This window comes from Vigna unguiculata, chromosome 9 (assembly GCF_004118075.2).
Source record: "Vigna unguiculata cultivar IT97K-499-35 chromosome 9, ASM411807v1, whole genome shotgun sequence".
NCBI lineage: Eukaryota > Viridiplantae > Streptophyta > Magnoliopsida > Fabales > Fabaceae > Vigna > Vigna unguiculata.
In genome coordinates, this window is record NC_040287.1 from 34,911,161 (window position 1) to 34,928,968 (window position 17,808).

The window sequence follows — 17,808 nt, forward strand, 5'->3', positions numbered from 1 at the left end:
GGACCATGGGGTTTGCGGAGGAAAATTTGTGACAACGACTGTTGTGGTGGCCACTCTGTTGATGCTGATGGTGGCAGCGGTGACTGTGGGGTGGCAGTGGTTGTTGTCGAGAATAATATAAATGTTTGTTCGGGGCGGTGGTGGCCACGACTGTGATTGTTGTCACCATAAGTAATGGTTGTAGTAGACATCCATGGGAGGAGAAGTAGGCCATATGAAAGCACCATTTGATCGGAAGTGAAAGCTTACACTACTTTACTATTTCTAAAATCTTAAACATCTGCTATTTTTCATTGATAATGGGTGATGAAAGATTACAGTTATAAAACGTCGTAGATATGAACAATTAAATGGTGATTCTTCAGGTATGAGCATCTAACTTCACAGATTTAAAATAGATAGCTACAGCTATTCTCTTCCTTTAGAATGTAAGTAGTAAAATATTATTATTCTACTTTGAGTTGTTCCAAGAGGTTGAGAAGAAATCTTAGAAAGTCCGATGAATGAAGAAAGCCACTAAAAATCTGAAAGATCTTTTAACTTCTCTTAAGATGTTAAAAGTCTAACAAAAAAAACTAGAAGTGGATATAATGTAATTTTAAAAGGGAGCAAATGGCGTGAGAAAAAGCAATATCCATTTCATTTTAAGAGAAGTATGTCTAACCACTGGAAAGTGTTGCCTCCCTGCCACGAATATGCAGCAGCAACACCTAGAGAATCGCCATCCAATAATTTGCAATCCATAAAAACCTGCTTGAAAATCTTCCATCCTTCTGACTGAAGGATACTCGTTCTTCTTACATGGTCACAGAGAAATGAATTGAAACCTTCCACTGTACTCTAAGCCCCCATTTAATGAACAAGTCAACTCTTGCCCAAGGTTTTTGCGTGAGTGCACTCTAGGATTGGCATAATAATTGCTATAACGAACCATGGTTCTGTTCCAATACACTGAAACCTTGAAATGAACACATTGATCTCACCCTCTCACCAAGTCAACCTTACACGATGATGCATTCCAAAAGCACCATGTTACACCATTCACGACGTTTATTCTGTGCTGGGTCTATGATGTTGAAGAACTTGATCATGGATGCATAATGAAATCTATAAACTGTAAAGGACCAGCACATTGCCATTGACAAGATTGTGCCCAAAAGCTGTGGTAAGCAGGTTCGAGTTTCTCTTCTAATTCCAATCATGCAAGCAAACTCATCCAATTTTTTCCCATTTATTTCTGGTTTCGTTCACAATGATCCACAATTACTTATGCTACCAATTATTCTGTTAGAGCGTTATTAAGCATACATCAGTATTAATCTGTACATCTAATGGATATAAACTCACCTGCAAACCATGGACCATGCAACGAAAAAATAGTTTAGCAAGCCTCATTTTATAATTGATCCTCGAATACAGGAACACCCCACCGATCATGTAGAAAATCAAGGGAAAAAAGTCCTCCTGCTAAGTGCGGGGATGTACTGACCAGGGTGCAATAGCACGGAAATTCTAAAAAAAACACAAGACGAAATGAGAGAGAAAATAAACTAGGAAGTATCTATTGGACATAAAAGAGGAGTTATGCAAAGAGCGATCCACGTATGAAAGACGAAAATCACCAGATAATTTTGGTATTCCTCTTTCAAAAAATTAAGGAGATAACTAGTTCCTTCATTTGAAGGACCTACCTAAAATTCGATATCAGTATACCAGTCTACCAGATGTTAAAAAAAATATGTTTTGAGCTAAAATCAACCTAAAGTAAATTTGTTCCTAGGAAAATAAAAATGGTTTCTGAGCTCTGGCAAGAAGCAAGCAAAGCATCACACCAGAGCTGCAAAATAACCTCTGGATTGGAGAAGCCACGGCACGACCAGCTGAATCTATCCACAAAAATGATGCGGCCTTCAAGAAATTATCTGTAATGTCCCAAAATAAAACCAAAATCAGAAACCCCGGAAAGTCATCAGCTGCAGAGGAAGCATGCAACCAGAGAACAAGGAAAAATATACAGTATAGACAACAGACAATTCACTTTACGTTTCTTAAACAAATCTCTTCAAATTGAGCTATTATATACCAAAATAAATTACCACTTTTGCACAGCCGTTTTCAACATGTTACTGCCATTGACATTGAAACAAGGTAATGGTAAAATCCAGTCTTTGGCTTAACTGTTTTTTCACTATTCTATTCTCACAATAAAAAAAGATGCAAGAAAGTGATCAAAGCTACAAAATTACATGTAAACCTAAAAGCTTAATTATAGTGTTTATGATGATATCCATTCTTGCAATTGGCTAGAGCATGACATTTCCATGTTCTTGATGCAGAGGCCCCTAAACCTCAAAACCACTGGTTAGTGGTTGAACCCGCTTCATAATCACACATTGTCTCTATATCGAATGACATCATCGGTGACATAAGGCAAAAGATGTTTAGGCAAGAGCTCATAAGCACAAGGGTATTAGCTCAGAGAACAAAGTTAATCAATCGTTTCTCTTTAAATATACAAAATCCATCCACGTCTAAAGTATTTATTCCTATTATTCCCGTGTTAGGATTAAAATAAAACAAATTTCGTGGTTTAATTTCATTATGAATTTCAAAATCACTTTGACCAGAGGCACAAATGGAGAAATAACCAGCAGAAAATAATTTATTATACCGTAAATATAATCATTACCTGTTCTAGCTTATCATCTTCAATGGGAAATCGAAAATATATACACTAGCAGAGCCTTGTGGTTACCAGCACACAGCAAAACTATCATACAAGTTTTATTAAAGAAAATGTTTCCTGCACCGCATGCATGTGTCACCATGTCTGCATCTGAATCTATCTAACTGCTAAAGAAATTTGGGTAGACCCATAGAGTCAGTTTGGAATATTTCAACTTCATTCTGAGCCTTTTCTGATAAGCAAGGCTTACTTGCTTTATTAACACCATCATCACTTTTCTTCTCAAAGTTTAATATACTTCCACCAAGAGGAACAGACACACATCCTTGTGAGTTTCCCTGCATAATGCTTGCACTAGTATACGCATCTACAGCAATATTGCTGCAAGAAACAATGCCCAATTGAGGCTCCATGTATCCAGCATCAACACCTTTGAGTGCATCAAAGGTTCCATCACAGATATTCACATTATCATGAAAAGCAGAAGGGTGCTGATTAGCTGTTAGAGAAAATAAGTTACTTTGAGAACTACGATGCAAAAGATTGTCCATCATGCTACTTTGGTCATTCAAGGAACTTCTCTCCTGTAAACATCTTGTCACGGCATCCTCATTAGAAAGAATATGATTATCACTAACATCCTTAGTTAATTTAAGATCAGAAGAAAAATCAAATCCACCATACTCAACTGCATCTTGTGTGCAAGAGCTAAAAGAAACATTACTAATGTAGCCACTGTGAACACATGTTCTTTCATCAATAGATGAGCTAAATAGATCACTGTCAAAAATATTTTCCTCAGCAGAGTCCTTCAACTCGGAAGTCTGTGTCCTGTCCATATTACTTAGAGATGCATGTTTAAGTTCACAATGAGATGTGACAAGTGAAAAACCCTCAGAACTACTCTGCAGTTTAACATCAGAAAAAACATCTTTAAATTCAGCCTGGTCTGTGCCACACACAATTAGTTGTTTGTCATCATTAATGACCTTATCATCTGCAATCTCCATATCCTCCTGTGAACTAATAAGATGTCTATCCTCTAAACTTTTAGCAGCAAATATATTCACCTCAGAATTTGGAGCCAGTGTGCTGCTATCAAAACTTATTTTTTGAGTGTTCTCTTCTACTAATTTCACAGAAAGCCCAAGCCCATTGTTGTCAACTCCACAGGGAACAGTTTCAGGGCACCCACTATTTTTATCCTGACTAGCAAAATTACTAATGCCCCCTTTTATGCATGTCGCAGCATTTATATCCTCTGAAATTTGACCATTGTCACTATTATTATTGGAGAAGGGCGTTGAGAAAACTAAAGGAATATAAAGATTGCATGCAGCCTCAGTAGACTCAATAGCACCAACCAACTTCTCACTTCCTACATTACAAACTATATCATTCACGTGAGAACATCCCTGAACTGAACTTCCATCATTCTTATCAGCCTCCAACAGTTTTTTATCTTCCGTTTGACGGTCAAAGCCTCCAAAGTCATCACTAGCATCTCCTGATTTACAACCCAAAGGTAGATCACTGTTGAAATTTCCACTCTCAATTGATAATGATATTGGGAGCTGATTCTCTTGACCACTGTGAATAGATGCACCAGCTAATGACAAATAATTTGCATTGGCATCAGTCTTCGTGGCTCCGGCAGGGACATGACTAACACTCTGCATGTGTTACAAAAAGTTAAGCAGTTCTTTACATTATTGGAATTGAAAAATAAATAAACGAGACGTTAATAAATTAGCTTACACTTTCAGATGCCATGTTCATACTACTGGACAATTGCTGAGCACCATCATCAGTACAACTAGATTTTAAATGGCCCTTATCTTGAACACCAGAAACAGAAAGCAAGTACGCAGAAGCTTCTTTAAAAGACTCAAACTGGTGCCCACCAGGACTGATGAATCAAATTACATAAGAATCAATCGTAAGAAACGGTAATGTCTACAGGAAAGTAACAGTTCAATATATGGATAAATTTGAACCAATAGAATTTAGGTTACATCTGACACAGTAAATATCTTCATCCTTAACAAGTCATAAGTAATAGAAAATACTTAAAGCAACATCATTCCTTAAAGATTAATTTTATCATTTTAATGTCAAACTCAAATTCCCAAATGTTTTCATCTCTCCATCCACTTTTCATGATATCTTTTTAACAAAAAATGCAGCATTTTGAGGTGAAATGGTTTCATATCATATGAGCTTTTCATGTTAACGGTGAAATAAGAAGGATGGGATTGATATGGATTTCATATTTGAGTGAATAAAATAAATTCTCAAGACGCAAAAATAATAAAGGATGTGTTAGAAACAGAAAAAAAAAAGTATATATATATATATATATATATATATATATATATATATATATATATTATTCTAAATATTACTGGGAAAGTAGGAGCGAACTAGTTTAAAATGTCTGCAGGAATAGAAAACGAAAATGCCACAGTATAATTCAGAGATCATAAGAAGGCTAAGATTAAAAGTAGAAAATATTCACATAACTTGAATACAGCGAAAATAAAAATCAGTACCAGAGATCTAATGATTCATTACAATGATGACGAATAGTGCAAAAACCACAAGACATACAAACTTCATATTAATTAACCATGAATGATTGAAGGTATTCTGAAAAAATCATGGCTGCCAAAATAAAATCCCATAACTCGAAAATGGCTAATAAATACTTTTTTATTAAAACCAAAAAAAAAAAAGCCATCAAAACCAAAAAGCACACACAAAGGTCCCAGGAAACTCTCCCTAGTACAGAGCAAAGACAAGATCCTTTTTTCGAATAACTAAACCCACTCATCTCCCCTCACCCTAAAATATATGGCAAACACAAGTTTTTTCCATACATCTATAGTTAACTGCTATTAGTGCTATAACATTCATTTTCAAACAAAAAAATATTAATCAAGAATATAGATTGCAAAATAAATTAGAAGCCTTCAGCATTCAAGTAAGTCTCCTATTTTAAACATTTTCTAATTTTTATTTACTATTTGATTGAACTTAAGACCATGGAGAACACCAACAATAAAGCGGAAAAAGAAAAATATAAGGGATATCTTATGATGAAACCAAATATATAATAACATTTTTCAGAAAAAAAGGGAAAAATCTTCAGTTCTTCTTTCTCAATAGAAGACTAGATAATATTCGCTTATACCATTAAACACATTTTAAAAGTACAAGCCACCCCTTCCAAACCCCAAGAAAATATGCCAGTGCATTGTTATATATTAAACCAATCTACGGTTAACGTTAACATCTAAATCAAACTAAACACATCATTAATCTCTCTCCTTCCCTTTCACATACAGCAACCAACTTAAACTCCATTTCATATTTGATATTTAAGATATCAAATATTTGCAGATATTGATAATGTGATTTTAAAATACAAAGGACAGAGTCATAATTTCAAAATCAAAGGGGATGCAGCAACATATTATGGGGGTACAGGAAAAATATCCTTATTGAATGTGTAAATAGAAATAATAATATAAAAATTCCTAATATGTAATTATCTGTAATTAAATCGGAAAACCCAAATATATACCCCACCTTCAATTAATCTCCACTATAAATCTCCACTATAAGTTGAAATGACTATGATAATATTTGATATCTATATAAGATTACAAAATTTTAAATTACTATTAAAACTATGTTTTTATACATGTATCTAAATATTTGTAAGTTTATTTTAACTAATAAAGTCAAATTCTTTAAAATACAGACCATTAAAGATTGAAAAGTTCTAATTTAAGTCATGCAAGAAAACGACATTTTAATACCTAACACATATTTAAAAACAAAACATAACTAATCATTATACTCTTGTATCTTAAATCTATACCAGAAAATATACGTATGTTTAAATATTAGTTTATAATTTTCATTAAAATTCTTTATTATATAAATATAAAATAAATTAAAACAAAGAAAAAATTTCTGAATAGCTTAAAAAATATAAACGTAAAGCCCGTTCTCTTGAAAACTTAACAAATACTGAGGTTATTTTTCAATCAATTTGAAAAAGGCCCATTATCCCAATTTTTCCACATTATGCGCTAGTGTCACTATCACACAGGTACAGAGCGGAGTGGCACCCCCCACGGGGAAGGTCACATCGCACGTTGGTGTTGCTACAGTCACCGCTTCACATCCAAAATCGCAAGGATCGGCGACATTTTCAACAATGTTTTTGGCAACGCTTCCCGCGAGACATGCAAACAAGAATTGCACCTTTTCTTCTTTGTTTTTTCGTTCAGCTACAGTGGTGATTCATGGTTGGCTGTTTTTTGGACATGGCAATTGGTTGTTTTGCAGCTTTTGCGGTTTGGACCTCAAGAATATGAAACTTAATCAAAATATTTGTACTTGTAGGTGTTTTCAATATTTTTTCAGCATGCGCCCATGCACACAAATACATACACAATACATGCATATATATACATATACATATATATATATATATATATATATACATATACATATATATACACACACACACATTATATAATATAAGATCTTGTTAGGGATCAAAACAATGGTAATCCTATTACCACTATCCTGCTATAGCAGTTTTGGGGATGACCAGTCTGCGTCACTATCCGCTATTAACTACTATGCTAGAAACTCTTTTCCAATAGTACAGTGGATTGGTAGCAATGAGATGTGTAACTTGCATGCAATCATAAACTCAAAATTCCATTTTTTTTCCTTTTCTGATTAGAATTTAATTTAACATCTTCAAACTCTTAATAGTTGAGTGGACTGGTAGAAAGGACATGTGTACTTTGCATTCTGTCATAAACTCAAACAATGTCCAAAGAGATAGGCCTGTGGGATTTAAATTAATGTATCCTTTTGGAAACCACCTATTCCTCTCATAAAGTAGACTCGTGTCTTCATGCTTCTATTCCCAGAAAAATTAAAAAAGAAAAATAAAAGTATCCTATTTCCATTTTTCCTGCTTTCAACATAACATGCGCAAAGAATGTCATGCTTTAAAAATTCAAAGTATCAGAATTGTATGAGTTGTGGTAAGATTCTTGCAGTTCAATTCTGAGATTAAGTAATTCAGATCACATGCACAATAGTTTTTGGAGCTGAAACACCGTTGAATTATCTAAATCAAAAAAGTTGCACTTAATATGAATCCATATCGATAATTTAATGACTTGCTTTTTTGCAGGGCCTATGCTGATGTTTTAAATTCCGGATAGCAAAGTGTAGTAGCCAGCTCCGAAAATGATATACAAAGATAGTGTATAACTAGGGAAGCGACAATGTAAAAAAAAAAAAAAATTATAGTGTATGCAATGTGTGTAAATTCTAAAAATGATAAGAATTACTTGAAATTAATAACATCCTTAAACAAAACATGCAAGTAAATACCTGCTAAGCCCAAGTTTACTTGATAGAAATTATTCTAAATCCAAGTCTTCTTAATCATTTCAACTCCAAAAATGGCCCCTCAAGAAAGTCCTAATGTCTGTTCAGAGGGATTATTTTGGGAATCAACAAACACTACTATAGGACCCGCCATTCAGCCTGATATTTGGTCTGTTACAGCCATTACACTAAACTGCTCGGCTAAAACAGCCCCTCTCTGAACTGCTATAGTGAGTTATTTAAAACATTGGGTCATACAGATGCCATTATGCATACCCGTTTTTATTTTTGTTACTACTGTTATGACTTGAATCATGGTCTATATATTTTTTGGTGATGAATAAGTTGAAGTTTATGTTTCACTCTATTAACTATAATGCTAATTCACTTTCCTTTTAGTCCAATGGTAGGCTCAAATGGGGGAAGGTAGAGAAACGATAAAGTAGTCGAAAAGAGTGGAGCAAAGTGCGACGAATTGAACCAATGCAATTACAACTAATGTCAGTAGCTTAACCAACTGAATAACGATCTACTTGACTTTAAAATGTCAAAACCCATGTTTTACTAGTGAATCTTCCTGTTATTCATATTCGGGAACAATTTAGGAAATAGGTCTTCGGATTCACTAGTCATATCCTAGTTTGATAACATGTATTATTGGTTTAAAAGATTAATTTGGCATAAAACAACACAGTAAAATTTACAAGACCATATGACATAAGATTTTTTTTAAAAGACTTTTATAATCAAGACTTTTTAGTTAGAATTTCAATGTTGTTATATAGAAAATATTTATAAGATTTATGGATTTACAAAATTTGAAGGGACTCCATCATATTTTTATTGAACATTAAGTCAATGAAAAAGATAGCAGAGAAATAAAAAAGTTTTGGATAAAAAAATATGTTTCCAATCTTTTGATAGCTAATTCTAGTTCTTTTTCCTTTACCTATCATACTAATCAAGTGTTTGCAAATATCTGTAAATTACACTCAAACAAAATTTTAGTATTTAATTTTTTAAGTTGCTCATAACAATGAATTGAGAAGGCGTGGAAAGGACCTAGAAAAGGCACACAAAATAAACAAAATGAGGCATGATGAGAAAGAGGTAAAAAGCATTAAAAATGGTAATCCACATGTGTTTGGAAATGGTGTAATAAGACTTATATGTGTTTTATCCGACACAAAAGAAAACCCAAGTAGGCAAAGTCTTTATGCGTTTTTGAAATTTTCTTTTTAGAGATGATCACGACGAATTCGTCCAAACAAGTTTACTAATGGCAAAAAAAAAGTACAGAGATCTATTTACCTGGTTGCAGAGAATAATGTAGGATAGGGGAAAGTAACCTAATAACGTATAAATTTCAACCAAAAGGAAATGAACTATTGGTAATGAGAGAACAAAAAAGTCTAATAAAGACTTGAGAGTTCGAGTGGGAGTTAGATGAGTGTAGTATTTATACATTCTACTGAAAAGTATAATTCAATCTACTAAATAATCCATCCAAATTTGAATATTTTTCAATACGAGACCTTTTGTGTGTAATAAAAAGTTTCAATTGAATACCACTAAATTTTGACAAGCTCTTCTAATTGTACTAATTAAATGCCACAATGGTTTAAAAAAATCTTTCACGATCGCAACCCAATATTCTCTCTTAAACATTCATTTGCAAACCTAGCCAAATGCTAAAGGTCTATAACAAGTAGAGAGAAAGGCTGCAAATATTCACGTAGGAAACAGCTGAACTCTGATGCAGGTCAATAGTCACAGTTGATAATTACAGATACGTACAAAAACCTATGAAGCCCGGACACGCCATATCAATGGCGTTCCAACACGCATCGGACACCGACACACACGTACATACTTGTACGATACACGTGTCAAGTGTTCAATTTGAAAGACATTTTTATCTTTGGCATGATTTTGATATGACTTCAACACAATGTTAATAACCACAAATTCAATGATTTTCTAAAAAAACCCATAAATTAGTAAACTTCTCACATAAGTTTTTATTATGATTATAAAAATAAGGAAAAAATCTTAAATGATCATTATTTTTCACTTTTTTGGATATTAGATAGATATATAAGATTCTTTTTTTGTTAGTTGACAATGTGTTAGTTAAAAGTTTGAAACTAATATGTATATACATGACGTGTCCGTGTCCCTTGTCATTCGTTTTTTCAATTTAGCCGTATCTCACTCCGTGTCGTATCCGTCGTATCTCACTCCGTGTCGTATCCGTCGTATCTCACTCCTTGTCGTATTCGTGTCTGTATCCGGGCTTAATAGACAGAAACCCACTTCCTTGGAACACTTAGCAAGATTAAGAAAACTCTCAACAACACAATTTTGAGTGCAATGTCGAGGTTTTCAACGTGTTCGCAACAGCAATTGTGGCCAATCAACCTCACCTATTCGTTCGCAATTTTCAACAATGTTTCAATTAATCACCTCAGTTCTATTTAAAACCTAGTTCAGAAGCATTATACAACCCTCCCCAGTTTTCAAGCAAGCACAATAACAAGCAGCCAGACAAAATATGAAAGCATGGTTCTATGTATGTATCGAGACATTGAATTGAAGAACCAATCAAAGAACGAAAACAATCGCATGTAATTAGAGAGTATATGAAAAGGAAAAGGAGTAGAAAAAACCTTACGTAACGGCGACAAACAACAGAAGCACGACCTGCCCTCCTCAAAAGGGTAATAACTATCTTCCATCCGGTTGGCAACAAGTCGCCAAGATCACTGGCCTGGACAATCCGCCTCTTCTTCCTCTGACTCGCCCACTCTCCATTCAGAGTCTCCAAAAATTCCAACAGCAGCGGCTCCGTCTCCAACCCTTCGGTTCTTCTCTTCAACTCCTCCCCAAACGGATCATAATCCAAACCATCAGCGTCCATACCAAATCCCCTCTCGTTGACCGTGACCACTGCGCTGGCCTCTTCGTTAACCTTCTTGGTCTCCTCCTCGAAAACCGATACCGAATTATCGTTCTTCCTCGGCCGCCCGCGTTTCCTCTTCCTATTAGAAGCATCAATAACGTCAATCGGAACGTTCTGAAACGCCACGGACACCGGAGGCGGTTGTTTGAACTCAACATGGACTGGAAACAGTTGACGGTCCACCGCATCACCGCGGTCAGGGCGCAGCGCGTTGCGGAGAGGCTCGACGCCAAAGAGTTGCTGCAGCAGAGAGATAATTTGGGAGTTTTCTTGGTCCACGGGCTCCGGAATGTGGTAAGAGGAGGAGGCGGGAACCGCAGAATTTTGTTTGCGCTTGTTGAGACGTAGTTTGGAGTAGGTCTGTTTGCGGCTGCCCGCGGATTCGTTGAAATTGGAACGGTCGATTTTGGGAATGACGGAATCGTTGTCGCTGGCTCGGCGGTGGCGGTGAGTGGCGGCAGAGATGGAGAGGGTATAGAGTTCGGGCTGAGACATGAGGCGGAGGTCAACTAACGGAAGAGAGTCAATGTGATTGGAGGAGGGTTCCGCTTCCGCTTCCGGCGTCGACATGGAGACGTGTTGGGCAGGGGCACCGTGATTGCAAATGAATCTGACTTAGAAGGAAATTGGTGCAAATCTTGCAGGCCTCTCTCTATTCTTCCAATTTTGAACTGTCCCTGTAGATTTTCACTATTCCTGATGTAAGGGTTTGTTTTGGGATAATTACAATTACAATGGTTGAAGATTAAGTATTAAAACCCTGAATTCTCCTCACACAACTTTATCCACTGAAACTCCTAGAGGAGGAAATTGAAAGTGTAGGGCCCAAGATCGCTTCCAGCAATAAAGATGAACCAATCTTATTTTATTTTTTGCTGTTTTTGTATGAAACCTGGATTTCTGTATTTTCGACCTTGCTAATTACACCTGATTTAAATTTAATTGTAATCATTTCAAATTAAATTTATATTTAATGGTGAATCAGGATTATACTTTAAATTATCTCAATTATATCTGGTATCTTTTGTTCTGAACATGTATGCATATGTATATAGTAATAATAGAATGTTTTTTTTAATAGATAAAATCATATTTACCAAAATAAAATAGTAATTCAGTTCTTCATATTTTTTAATTCAGTTCTTCATATTTTTTATATTATTTATCAGTGAATGCGAATCTATATTCACTTCATATTACAATAATAACAAATATATTATATACATATATAATTAAAAAACTATTATAATAACTATTAAAAAAGAAAACTGACTATTAAAATAATAAAAAGTATATAAAAAATTATATTTTATTAATTTTTATAATAATATATATTTAAATAAAAGTAACAGCAATGTTTCATTATATTGACTAATGATGATGAATAGTCTTTTTATAAATCAATAAAAATCAGTTATATTTATAAGAGTAAAAAGAATATATATATATATATATATATATATATATATATAATAAATACAAATATATTTTTAAATAAAATTATGTTTACATATAACTAATAAAAACAAATGTACTTGTATATTCTTATTTATTTTGTTTCAGAAATTAAAAACCATTTGGTGTAGGTTGAAATTTGTGTTGATTCGACAAACCTAAAGTTTGATCCAATTCTACCCAAGTTATTTGTTGATTCAATTTGTTGTGAGACAAAGCACGAACTGAGTCGGCTACGATCGAATGTCGAGATGACTAAACCCGAGCTGAAGATCAAGACATGTCGATTGGGCCAAAAGTTGAGACGGGTCAATCAAGCCGAAGATCGAGATAAGATAAGTCACCTTGTGTCCAAGGTCGAGACCAATCGATCAAGTTGAAAGTTGAGACAAGTTTGCACAGACTGAAGGTCAAATTAATTAGGTGTAGGTCAAAAGTCAAGCCAATTCGACGCAGACCGAATGTTAAGCCAATTTGATAATGTCAAAGGTCGAGCAGATTCAATCAGGCCAAAGATTGAGCCGATTTGACTCGAGATGAATGTCGAGCCAAGTCGATTGTGGTTGAAGGTTAAGATGAGATAATTTAATCGAAGGTAGAGACAGATCAACATAAATTAGAGATCGAGATAGTTCACTCGGACAAAAGGTCAAGTTGAGTCAAAGATTAACATGATTCAACTAGAGTCTTAGGTGAAGGCGAGTCAATGTGACCAAAGGTTAAGACGAGTCGATTGGGAAAAAGATCGAGACAAGTCAGCACATGTTGAAGGTCAAACCGATTCAAAATAGGTCGAAGGTTGAGCAAATTTGGATCAAACTGAAGGTCGAGCAAATTTGACCCAAGCTAAAGGTTGAGTTTATTTGTCGTGAGATGAATGACGAATTGAGTTAATCAAATCGAAGGTTGCAATGAGTCGATCGAGCTGAAGGTTAAGATAAGTAAACTCGGGTCGAAGTTCGAGATAGGTCACACATGTCGAAGAATAATATTGGTTGGCATGGATTGAAGGCCAAGAGAAATCGGTTCAGGCCGAAGGTCGAGCTGAGTTAGTCTGGATCGAAGGTCGAGCTGAGTATACCCAAGTCAAGATGAGTTCGTCCTAACCGAAAATCAAGACAAGTTGTCTTGGTCGAAGGGTAGGGTTTAGTTATCTAGACATTCTTAAAATAAAATTTGTCTTAAAAGATAAATTAAATTGTTTTATCCAAACAAGAAAATGAAAATCTAAGATGTTTCAATTACTTCATTCAAATCAACTATTTAAGAAATAAAAATAATCTTATTACTCCATTCATATATTATACGTTTTTATTTTCTAAAATTGGTAAAATTCTTTATCCAAATAATGTAAAAATCAAAGAAAATAAAATCTAATAATAATAATAATCATAGAAAATCAACAAACAAAATGTGACATAATCTTAACCATGAATTCAGTTCATTAATAGTTCATTAATTATATTTTTCATAAGACATCGCCACATAAAAACTCATGTTAGTTGATTTTTCTTTATTTGCATTAAAGGTAAAATTTTACTTAAATTTTCTATATACATACATGTCGTCACCCAATTTTGTCTCGATAACAAAATTTAATTTAAAAAATAAAAAAAAATATATAAAAATAGTGAACATCGAATTGACTACAAATATATACTTTTTTACTTTTTACTTTTTATCTTATTTCAATTTCAATTTTTGTCCGGTTTTGTTTTTTATTTTTATTTTCTTTTACTTTTATATTTATTGTTTTTAATTTTACTTTATTTTTATTTTACCTTTTCATTTTTTTTTAATTTTTATCTTATCTCGGCTCCCTTTTTTATTTATTTATTATTATTAGTATTACTGTTTTTTTTTATTTTTTGTTTTTTTTCGGTTTGTCTTTATTATTATTATTTATTTTTTCTCTTTTTGAAAAAACAATAATACATGTAAGGAAAAAAAAGAAAGAAGAAAGAAGAAAAATAATTAATTAATTAAATTAGAAATTAAAAAAATTATGATGAAAAAAAAAAGTTCATTTGTTGTCCGATCATCCGATTAGTGAAAGTCAGCTCTTTTCTTTATGCACACTTTTGGGTCTATGCATGAAATGGAAAATCTTAAGTATTTGCATATCACTGCGGCAACCAGTAACATGGGCAGGCAATTATGGCAATATAGCTATTGTAAAGTGGCAGGAAGATGATCGGCTGCATGCTTTCACCATTTTTTAAATATCCATACAGAAGATGAATGAAACGGGAAAGATGGAAACAACTCATGGGGAATAGGAAAGAGGATTGACTGATTAAAAAGAGGGAAAATAAGAGGTATTTAGAGATTAGAAAAAATTCCATCGCAGAGGGGAAGAGCGCACAAAAAGGAAAGGGCTGAGAGGAGAACTAGCAGAGAGCAACAAGGTGAAAAGGAGCACACAAGGGAGAACGAAAAAAGAAAAGGCAAAGAAGAAGGTGAGCGAGCACGAGAGGAAGAGGCACTAAGAGGTAAGTATGTTACTTGACTTGAGAGTCTTTGAGTGCTTGCGTAGATGTGATTTGAAGTATATGTGGCTTGTTGTGCACTTGAACGAATATGATGTTGAATATGATGTGTTGTTATGTTATGCTCTATTTTGTTGATTCTTGATTCCGTGGGAGTTGTTGTCACCTCCATTTTCATGTATTTACATGTGCTTGTAACCTTGCATCCAAATAAATCTAAATAAAAGAAAATGGCCAGAACCCGACCACTTCAACCTGCAACCAGAATACACACAACAACAAATTTACATCCATCTGATCATAACACCACATTTTACATTCCTCATCCCCCATTCAATCATTCTCGGACAACGACACTCACCTTCATCAGTTCCCCCACCATTACATACTCCACACTCATGTCTTCCACCTGCGAAAAACAACAAAAAACAGAGACCCAAAAGCAGCACCCATTTGGCCATTAGAACACCTCCCTTCATACTCATCATTTAATCTCAAAATCACTTTCCTCCATTACCATGCATACCCATCACCCTTTTCATCTCACATCTGCATAAAAACCAAAATGAAAATAACACGACAAGTTCCAATAGAGAAGCATTTTTTTTTAAAGAAGAAAATAAAAAAAAGTAGGAAAAACAATTGTTGGTGGTTGTGCCACCGACGAGCCGGAGCTCTGAACGGTGGTGTGTTCGCATGACGGTTGCAAACCCAATTGTGGTGGTTGGCACACTGGTGGCGAGCCGCATAGTCTATGGCACCTTTCTCCCTCGCGGAAGAAAAGGATCGAGGATTGGAGTCTATGATCATAATACTATTCCAACATAAAATCAATTTCGAATAAAGATAATATATTTGTTGGATTTTATTTTAACTTTATATGGAAAACATCAGTCATTACGGTTTGGTTGGAACTTTATTAAGTCACTTAAGATCTATTAGATGAGGTCCATTATATCGTCTATTAAAACGTTATACGAGGTTATTAAATTGATTGGTTAGTGATAGAACTATCTTTATAAGATCTGTAAATCCATTTAGTCGTAACAAGAATACATGTTAGAATGCTCTTATAATTGCATAACACTTAGAGAGTTTGTTATTATCAAAATTGTTAGATGGTCTACATGAGATAGATTATTTGTTGAAGTTCTTAAGATTAGATTGTTTGGTCTTAACATATATAACATGGAAGTTAGAACTAATTAATGCACCTAATTACCCATCATCATCAATTTTGACAAAACATAGTTATGACTTATCAACCGATCTTTATCATTACCCTTGTAGTGTTGATGGGCGCCAATTAGATAGTGTGTTACTAACTTAATTGTGTTTGACAAAACTTTAGTACCGTTGGGCGCAAAAGAGTTAATGAATTCACTAACTTGTTGACGTTGGACACTACAAAGGGACTTTTGGACACAACTCTCGATTTAAAATCCAGGGAGCACCGAGGGATTTGTCGTTGGGCGCCACCCTATTTTGGGTTATGGACAGTCTTAGTAAAAGTTTGATTCCCGATTCATTAATTGTTGAATCGAGTTAAAATTTTGACATCTAGTCCTAAACGTATGGTTATTGATTTTGACTATTGAAATGGCCACTTAGAGATTCGTTCGTGGTTAGAAAATACATTTCAAAATTTTTATATTATAATTAGATATTATGATAATGCATGAAAATTACTATATTAGAATGCTACATATATAATTTTAACTATTTAATTTTTAATTAATAGAAATTCGTTTTAATCTTACTATGCAAGTTTCAAAGTATATGCATGATTATAACCATTCATGAACATAAATATTTTAGTACTAATGAGTAAAACTCAGTTTTAATAAGATGTTTTTTCAAATACATATTTCTTTGGGTCCATGGACAAATGTAGCAAGCTAAATATATACTTTGATTAATTTAAGAATTGACTTAATATGGTATTGTGTAAAAAAAAAGAAGGTTAAATTATGCTATGAAAGTTTCCCAGAACATCGCAAACAGAGATCGAGAAAGGGACCAAAAGACAAATGGTGTTAGTGGGAACATGAGTGTGCGGCAATTACTGTTAACACCCCCCATCAATTTCTTTATCCACCTCATAAATATAAGGAAAATACCCAAATACTCGTCACCACCATTGCATCTCACCCCTGATTTCATTATCACCGCTACTGTTGGCGACGCCACTGCTACTAGACAAATATTACAGAAGAAGAAGAAAGAAAATGCTAAAAAGATCCATTCCAAAAGAGGTTTTTCTGAAAAATATTTCATATGTTTCGGAAAGTCTTTCCGAGAATCATTTCATGTAGGGGTACTACAATTGTTTCAAAAAAATATGTTCCTAAATGTATTTCACATGTTCCGGAATTTTTTTCCGAAAATCTCATCTTAAAAATTTTCTTACGAAAATTCTGTTCCGAACAATTACATTCCAAAAAATGTTATTTCAGCAATTCTGAAAATCCAGAAATCACTTTTCCAAGAATAAAATGGTTATTTTATAAAATTGATAGGGTGCCGAAGAAATTTATGGGGTGCAGAAAGTCGCCGCCTCTGGGCGGTGACATGTATTACTAACAACCGTGGCCACAGAAATATTTCCGAAAATAAAAGACTACTTTTTCTATTTTTAAAAATCTTATTGATTTATTATATAAATATTTCTAGTAAAAACTAAATTTGTTATTAACGAAAATGAAAAAATATATTTGATATCAAATATGCTTGATGGTGTCAACAGGTTTCTAAATCTGAGTAATGAAAAAAAAGGTGAAATATTAAGT

The 17,808-nt window shown here is 33.9% G+C and overlaps 1 protein-coding gene across 3 annotated transcripts; it reads right to left on the reverse strand.

Moving 5' to 3' along the window:
• Window positions 1-522: 522 nt before the first annotated feature.
• LOC114163788 lies at window positions 523-11,869 on the reverse strand. 3 transcript variants are annotated; one of them, XM_028048109.1, is made up of 5 exons: window positions 10,783-11,869; window positions 4,445-4,595; window positions 2,690-4,359; window positions 1,850-1,922; window positions 523-1,512 (listed from the first exon to the last, which is right to left on the reverse strand). In XM_028048109.1, exons 1-3 carry the CDS (start codon window positions 11,643-11,645, stop codon window positions 2,854-2,856), a joined length of 2,520 nt encoding a protein of 839 aa, XP_027903910.1. In that variant the 5' UTR covers window positions 11,646-11,869; the 3' UTR covers window positions 523-1,512; window positions 1,850-1,922; window positions 2,690-2,853. The 3 variants fall into 3 exon arrangements, with proteins under 3 accessions (XP_027903910.1, XP_027903909.1, XP_027903908.1); XM_028048108.1 differs by having other exon boundaries at window positions 523-1,237; window positions 1,348-1,922; XM_028048107.1 differs by having other exon boundaries at window positions 523-1,922.
• Window positions 11,870-17,808: the final 5,939 nt, after the last annotated feature.

Excerpts from the sequence above, each read along its gene's own strand:
- LOC114163788 (XM_028048109.1), bottom strand. The coding sequence starts at position 11,645 with ATGTCGACGCCGGAAGCGGAAGCGGAACCCTCCTCCAATCACATTGAC. Across the intron at positions 4,596-10,782 it reads GTTTGTCGCCGTTACGTAAG|TCCTGGTGGGCACCAGTTTG; the intron begins GTTTTTTCTACT and ends TTGATTCATCAG. Across the intron at positions 4,360-4,444 it reads TGAACATGGCATCTGAAAGT|AGTGTTAGTCATGTCCCTGC; the intron begins GTAAGCTAATTT and ends TAACACATGCAG.